This window comes from Podarcis cretensis (assembly GCF_951804945.1).
Source record: "Podarcis cretensis genome assembly, chromosome: 7".
Taxonomy (NCBI): domain Eukaryota; kingdom Metazoa; phylum Chordata; class Lepidosauria; order Squamata; family Lacertidae; genus Podarcis; species Podarcis cretensis.
The window spans coordinates 65,249,720-65,258,181 of NC_137176.1; the positions used below are offsets into that span (position 1 = coordinate 65,249,720).

Here is an 8,462-nt window from a genome sequence, read left to right on the forward strand (position 1 = left end):
GGAATAATATGCAAATTAAAAAAGCAAATTCATAATTGCACTATGGAAATGATAAATCACACAATACTGTATAGAAAATGTGTTTTGTAGCATTCCTTTGTTCTAATCTACTTAAAAGATTTGACTAGGAAAGAATCTTTGATAATTTCTCTGGAGCTTCTTGGGACAATCTGAAGGCCCCCTGGTGGCAACATGTTGAATTTGCATTATGTAATCTTTCTCTCTGCATTTGGCAGCTAATCACATTTATGTTCCTATGCACATTCTTATAACAGAACTCTTTCATTTTAAAAGTTATCACCGTATTTATTTTTCATCTCATTCATTCTCTTCAGGTTAGACACCTCAATGTACTGTATATCCTTAATTGGCCAGCTTTATACTGTACTGAGCAGTAGACTCATCTAAATAATTGATGTAATGAGAATCTGGCTGCAAGACTTTGATCTGCTCTGCTAGTTTAGTCTGCATTTGAAGGGATATTACTCTGATAATGAGAATCATGTTATCTTCTGGTTTATTGATTTAGAGTGTTTATTTCATTGGTATTAGTTTCCCCTAAGATTACTATTTTCTATAAGCAGTCACCACTTTTCGGAGTGATGCACCTGAAGCTGAAATACTGAATTGTTGTTACTTAAATCCTTAACAGGCATTGTTTCATGGCAAATTCATTGATACTGGGTTTTCCCTGCCATTCTACAAGCGCATGTTAAATAAGAAACTCACAATAAAGGATTTGGAATCTATTGATACTGAATTTTATAATTCCTTAATTTGGATAAGGTTTGTAAATCTTTTCAGAAGTTCACTATTTTTTCTGTCATATTAGTAAAGTGATTATATTTCATTTATCTTTGATTAATTTTCCTCTTTAGGGACAACAACATTGAAGAGTGCAACTTAGAAATGTACTTCTGTGTTGACATGGAGCTTCTAGGAAAAGTTACCTCGCATGAGCTGAAATTAGGAGGCTCAAACTTACTTGTAACCGAAGAGAACAAAGAAGAATACATTGGGTATGGTGCATATATATATAAAGACTGTCAAACATTTTTCTTCACTATCAATGCAGAAATGCACATTCTGTCAGCAGGGGGAAGCTCTTCCCTCCACAACCTTCTGTGCATGGGGGTGGTAGGGACCTCTGCAGGGTTGGAATACTCTGTCAAGCAGAATGGGATGAGGTGTGGGGCCCAGGAGAAATTGCCCGAAGTTTGACAGCAATATATCTGAGCAAAACAACTATTGCTATTTAATAGGTGTGTGGAAGATGGAACATCAGCTAGTGTTAGTCTTTAGTTAGTATTAGTACTTTCCTGATTTTCAAAGTGAAAGAAATGTGGGTAGATAAACAAATACATGCTACTATAAAAGTACACTAAAGATTTCGGCAGAGTTTTTCATAACTTGGTGCCAAGAATATACATACATATGTGTGTGCATAAACATATACCTGCATGTATACATTAATAAATGTGTTTCATTTGCCTGTCTGTGTGTGTGTGTGTGTGTGTGTGTGTAGAGAGAGAGGGGGGGGGAGGGGAGATCTTGTATTAGATAAGCTTGGCTTAATATGCATTTTCTCACAGAGCTTTCATAGTGAGAGTCCAGCCCATAAACCTCCAATAATACATACAAAAAAATTGGATAGACGTCCATCTAGGAGTAAAGTATTGTTAAGAGGATATATGAGACTGTTCTAGTTACAATGCTAAAATAAATAAATCTGGAGTTTCTGGAGCTTATACAAATGTGGAATTAGTGTAGCGGAGTATAATGTTTGCAGCTTGTTTTTAAATAAAGGATTCCACTTTTAGAACTCTAAACTTCTGTTTCAGCCTAATGGCAGAGTGGCGGTTTTCACGAGGAGTACAAGAACAAACCAAAGCTTTCCTTGATGGGTTTAATGAAGTTGTTCCCCTTCAGTGGCTGCAGTATTTTGATGAAAAAGAGTTGGAGGTAATTTTGATTCAAATTTATTTATTTATTAACAAGAAACCTGTGGTGCAGTGGTTTAACTGGGCATGAATATTTTATCCTAACATAATAAGAGGAACAATAGTACGAGAAAATTGTTATGTCCGTGTTTGACTAAGGCACAAATAAATAGGCAGGCCTCTAAGTGCTGTGGACATTAGAAAACTTTTAGCTTTCATATTCAGTATGTTCACATAAGTAAAGAAGAAAGGTAATTAAAACAAAATAATAAAAAATAATCTCAGATGAGGAAAACATAGAGAAATATAGATTTAATTACAGGTATATCAGGTATTAGGGACGCGGGTGGTGCTGTGGTCTAAACCACAGAGCCTAGGTCTTGCCGATTAGAAGGTCGGTGGTTCGAATCCCCGCAACGGGGTAAGCTCCCGTTGCTGGTCCCAGCTCCTGCCAACCTAGCAGTTCAAAAGCATGTCAAAGTGCAAGTAGATACCGCTCCGGTGGGAACGTAAACGGCGTTTCCATGCGCTGCTCTGGTTCGCCAGAAGCGGCTTAGTCATGCAGACCACATGACCCGGAAGCTGTACGCCGGCTCCATTGGCCAGTAAAGCGAGATGAGCACCACAACCCCAGAGTCGTCCGCAACTCGACTCAATAGTCAAGGGTACCTTTACCTTTATATCAGGTATTGCTCTTTGAAATTTACATATGGTTGTACATTCTCTTGCATTTTGTGACACCAGTACATCTCAAAGCTGCTCCACTTTTCAGTAAGCAGGTTATACAGTTTCTGCCTTCCTTCACTCATATAATGTCCCTTATTGACCATATGGGCTGTCTCCCTGATTCTTGCTATGGAATCTAATGTGGGAGTAGCAAACACACACACACACACACACACACAGAGAGAGAGAGAGAGAGAGAGAGAGAGAGAGCGCATATTGCTGTGCAGCTAGCTTTTAACCAATTCCTTTAACAACTATTAAGACCAATTCTTTTAATATAGCCTTAAAAATATGATGACTGTATTTGTTAGCAAATCATATTTTGTTGAAAGCTTCATCTTACTTTTCCAGAAAATTTATCTGGGGCAAGACAAGAAAATATCAAGCATGTCAGTATCTGCTGTTGTGCTTCAGGATCTTAAGCTGTTACAGTGCTAAATCATGTGGTCTTTTTACAGGTCATGCTTTGTGGCATGCAAGAAGTTGATTTGGCAGACTGGCAAAGGAACACTGTTTATCGTCATTATACAAGAAACAGCAAGCAAATAATGTGGTTCTGGCAGGTATAATATATTCTTGTTGAAAAAGTCAGCAGGTGTGAAATTATTATACATTGGTACCGTTTTTATTTTAGAAAGAAAGCCAAAGTTTCTTCCTGGGCTTCTGTGTAGCTCCCTCCTGGAAATTAGTACAGTGGTACCTTGGTTTGCAACCACTTTGGATTACACCGTTTTGGATTAAAACCATGTCAGACCCGGAAGTGTGTGTCCCTTTTTTGGGATTACAACCCATTTTTCAGAGGAGGCCCCATTGGTAAAAGCGCACCTTGGGTTACAGCGTGTTTTGGTGTACAACCGGACCTTCGGAATGGATTATGTTTGTAAACCAAGGTACCACTATATATGGGCTTAGCATTACAGCCTGGCTTAATTAGCTTTTAGCATTTTCTGGATCCAGGCAGTAGAAGTGTCTGGCACACAGTTTAACTCCCCAAGCCTTGATTAAATTCTAACACTTATTGGATCCAGGAATTTAGAGAGGTCCAGCACCCCTGAGCGCATAACGCTAATTATATATACACATATTTGATGTATTTATTCTTATTTGCTTTGGGATATTTCATGTGAAGCAATTCAGAAATGAAATGAGAAAACCAGTTTTAAAATGTAATGCAAAGCTCTAAAACTATAGGAGTTTGCTTGGTTTAGGAAAGTTGGGATCATGTGTGTAAGTGAAATGTAATTTTTAATAGGAATTACTTCTGATAGTAGTAGACAAGCACAAAGTTAAGCTCTTAACCAATTGACATTTCAAAGTAATGAAATAAACTTTAAATTTCTGTTAGTTTATAAAAGAAGCTGACAATGAAGTTCGCATGCGACTGATGCAGTTTGTCACTGGTACTTGCCGATTACCACTCGGCGGATTTGCAGAACTCATGGGTAAGAAAACGTTGTAATACACTGCAAAGTATGTGTAATATACAGTAACATTCCCTGGTCCTTTTAACCTGCATTTTCTCCCAATTATTGGAATATGGTATCATTAATATCTACCCTGCTGTTAACAAAAATACCATTTTAACCTTTAATTTTATTTTTTATTACTCAGGAAGTAACGGTCCTCAGAAATTCTGCATTGAAAAAGTTGGCAAGGAAACCTGGCTACCAAGAAGTCACACATGGTGAGTTGTTGTAACAGAGTTCCTTGTTATCTTACATTTTGTTCTATAGTAAGCTTCTTTAACATCAGCCATTCTTCGCAGGGGTTTCTTACCTTTTGGGTCTCAGGGACACATTGGGAATTTTCAAAGTGCTGTGGGCACCATCTCTTGCTTCTTTCCCCTATTCTACAAATTACACCCACAGATAGCAGTAAGCGAGTGTGCGCACAAACATTCTCTACTTTTCCATAGGGACTCAGTGAAAACTGGACCCAGTAGAGTTAAAAAGAGTTGTCTTTCATTTGCATGCTTTTTACTTGCAAAAAACCTACCATCAGATTGAAATTTACATTGAGTAGATTGCATAATAAAAATCACAGATTATTATTATTATTAATTAGATTTTTACACAGCCCTTTATGAAAAGTTCTCAGGGCAATTCACAAGATAAAAGCACAAATAAATAGACCCAATAGTTATCAGCACCAACGCACAGATAACAAAGATAATAACAAAACCACCAACATATGACAACAAATATGTAAATATTTGAGGATATTTGTATCCTCTCTTATGTTTCCCTTTTTGGCCAAGGACCGCCAAACAGATGTTTCCATCTTTTGTTCATTTCTTACACTGCAAAACTCAAGGGCAATATCAGCCTATGGACAATCAATCTGAATCAGTAAACTTGACTATGTATTTTAATCTAAGTAGACATATCAAAAATGGTCTGCAAACTGGCTATTTATTTTCAGCTTAACATGGGTATTTATGAATCTTCATGAGTTTGATTATAAGTAAGTATACCTCTTCAGTACTAAGTAACAGCTGTGATTGATATGGTCCTGTGAAAGATGTTTTAAATGGGATGTAGCGTCTGATTCCCCCCCTCTTCTCTCCTAGTTTTAATCGTTTGGATTTACCGCCTTATAAAAGCTATGAACAGCTAAAAGAGAAGCTGCTTTTTGCAATTGAAGAGACAGAAGGATTTGGACAAGAATAAAAAACAAGTTCAAGGCAAAGGGAAGTTTTGTTTTAGCAGGCTGGAGCAACAAAATTGCACAGTTAGTGGTATATAAGCTGTTTCTTCTGTACAGTGATTTTTCTGGAACCCTAAAAAATGTTCTCCGTTCTTCCACAAAGATATGCAAAACAGTTTTACCTTCTCTACTTTATTTATTTTCCCCTCAAAGACTGGCCAGAATAAAATTGAACATGAAAGACTTTATTTAAAAAAATGTGTATATAAATACACACTAATGAGCTCTAGTTTTATAGAGCTGTAAACTTATTAAACATCACAGCCATTCAGAAGAGTCAGGAGTATCTTTCTTGGTTTTGTTCAGAAAATGTGCAGACTGCTCTGTATTCTTCTCACTTATGCAACATCTCTAAGGGTTATTTCTATTGCATGGCTGTTTTAAAGATGTTAAAAGGCTTAGGCCAAACACATCCTCGCTATGTAGAAAAATGCTGCTGGCTTTTTGAAATGATAGAATGTGATATTCTGTCAGCTGAATTAAAAAATAATAATTGTAATAGCTGATAACCCAACTTCTGTGTAGCCGAGGTCATAAAGCCTTTATTACTTGCACAAGAGTAATGTACAATAAGATGAATGTGATTGTTAAGACATTGGTGCCACTGTTCTGACTTTTACTGTAGAAGCTGAACAGACTATTATAACTCATTGAGCAGCATTGAAAATTGTTTACATATTACCTTGGGTTATTTCCAAGAGAACAGTAGGTAATCTTCAAGGAAAAAAAAATAAAAAGATTCCTACACATTCTGTCCCAGACTGGTATCTTACAGGCTTTAAAAAAAAGATATTAGTGATATGTTTCAATTTCATTTGATAAACTAATTAATTTAGGAGGATATGAAAAAGTAATGTGAATTGTTCTCATTTTTTTAAATCTGGATCTAGAAAATCCAAATGGAAGTAGTTACATATGCTTTGCACAACTGGACTAATTTTCTATAAGTCTTCAATACTCTCATCCCTTCAAGAAAAAAATCCAGATGTTCCTAATTAAGCAACTCTAAATTTTGTTTTTATATAGGCCAAGGCTTATTTGTCATAAGTGCACAATGTATATAAAAAAATTAAATTGTGTTTGCAGTATTGAGGGGCATTTGCTAAACTGCAAATATGTGTAATAAATTCTACAACTTACTGATGTGAATTATTAAATGCTACTTTTAGCAAATTGTGCTTCCTTATTAGAGTAACATTTTAAATTGCCATTTGTATCATGCTTTCAATATTCATTGTAAATTCCATTAAATTTAACTTATAGTTTTGTACACACATGAAACAGATTTCCTAGAATTAACATTTCTGTAACATATCAAACTGCAAAAAAACCTGTAAATGCAGTACGACTCTGCTATATTTGCTCTCATTTTCTCAATATAGCAGTTTAATTCTGCCAAAATCTTATTTTTCTACATATTGTTACACTTTATTATTCATGGATATTAACCTGTGAATGCTTGATAAAAGCACTGCATTGATTAACAGACCTCCTGTCTATCTTGTGTTAGTTACCCTACACACACATATGTATGATTACACCAATATCATCTTGATTTTTCTACTCTGATTGGAACCTTAGTCCCTTAGGTTGCCCTACTACCATTCACATGAGCAACTTAAAAAAAAAGTTCCTAAGATAATGCAGAAAACTAATGAAGTTTGACTTCTCCAATGGGAATTCTCCCCCCCACCCAAGTGGGAACTGTTCCTATTGCTAAAGGGAGGGGCTACCTAGTAGAGATAAAATCCTCTCTCCCTGCTGCTTTATCTTAGGATTCAGTGCTTACACTTCTTAAACTGCTGGTCCGTTTTGATTTGGCTTATTGGAAGAAACACATTCACACAGGCCCAGCTACAGCCCATATAAGGATGGGTCATCGCATTAGGTGTTTGCCTGTTTCAGAAAAATGTAGTGAGGTCTAAGTCCGGTTCAAAGCAGTGGAATTTCTCCTGCTTTAGATAGGACTCACATAGCATTGATCAGTCATATTTCACTAGAACAGGGCAGGTATGCTTATCCTCAAGCTTTAAGGAAAATCTTTCAACAGCAATCAGTGTGAGGATTCACCCCCCCAGCATAGGGAAGTAGTAATTTTCTTCTTGAGTCTCAGATGACAAGCAGATAACAATCTAGATTTGCCAGTTTTAAGATGACTGAACTTCATTTTCCTGTACCCATGGTGGGTCATGTATGTATGAACAGACTTCACTAATGTGTTGCAACGAGAGAATCAAAGTTGGTGGGGGGGGGGTGTCTCTACATAATTTTGCCTAACCTGCTATTTGACAACAGAAACCTAGAGGTAGACCGTGTTCCTTCGAAAATGTCCAAAGGTAGGACATGAGCTCCCTCCAGTGCTTAAAGATGGAATTGCAGCTGATTTGATCACATCCAACCAGTCCCTACTCCTGTCTTCATGCTGCTCAGTTTTGTGCTTTTGTATTTGTCTTGGTTCTTGACATGTTCTTTATCAGCATATGGGGGGGGGGGGATTTTTGCTAGTTTGCATGATTTTTGTGTATCTTGCTTTGTGTTCTAGCTAGACTCCCTCCAGTACTTTTTTCCTAGACTGTTTCACCCTTTCACTTTTGTTTTTAAGATCCTAGAGCCCATTTTTCCTTTAGATTTTTTTTGGCATTCCCAATTGTCAAACCTCTGCTTTGAAGACCTCCAATGAGTGACAGCCCACCACCTGTAGAAATCCGTTGTTCCATTGTCCAACTGCTTGTACCTCCCAAGCGGTTTCTCCTAATCTATGCCGCAATAACTTATATGATTAGCTCTACACTTGTGATTAGGTAGTAGAGCACAAGCTTTTGTCATCTTCCACATGAGATGGCTTCAGGTATTTCAAGAGTATTATTATGTGCTACACCACCCTCTCCAAGCTAAACATACATTCCCTTCAACTTCAAAGGATTTTTCCTCCATACTTTTTGTCCTTGCTGAAACCTATTCCTATTTGTCTATAGCCTTCTTAAAATGTGGTGCCCAGAACTGAACATGCAAGACAAGGTCGGACTATTTTACTTCCTTGTTCAAATACATTCGGGAAGGGGAAACTGTGGCCTCTAGATGGCTTGATTC

At 37.0% G+C, this 8,462-nt stretch overlaps 1 protein-coding gene across 2 annotated transcripts in view; it reads left to right on the top strand.

Moving 5' to 3' along the window:
- Positions 1-6,119, top strand: part of WWP1 (WW domain containing E3 ubiquitin protein ligase 1) — a 47,751-nt gene extending 41,632 nt beyond the window's left edge. For both annotated transcript variants that reach the window (XM_079983071.1, XM_079983072.1), the window contains exons 18-24: positions 653-786; positions 879-1,019; positions 1,842-1,962; positions 3,125-3,229; positions 4,012-4,108; positions 4,278-4,350; positions 5,236-6,119. In XM_079983071.1, coding sequence (XP_079839197.1) covers positions 653-786; positions 879-1,019; positions 1,842-1,962; positions 3,125-3,229; positions 4,012-4,108; positions 4,278-4,350; positions 5,236-5,335 — 771 coding nt within the window. In that variant the 3' untranslated portion in view covers positions 5,336-6,119. The remainder of the gene's footprint in view (positions 1-652; positions 787-878; positions 1,020-1,841; positions 1,963-3,124; positions 3,230-4,011; positions 4,109-4,277; positions 4,351-5,235) is intronic.
- Positions 6,120-8,462: the final 2,343 nt, after the last annotated feature.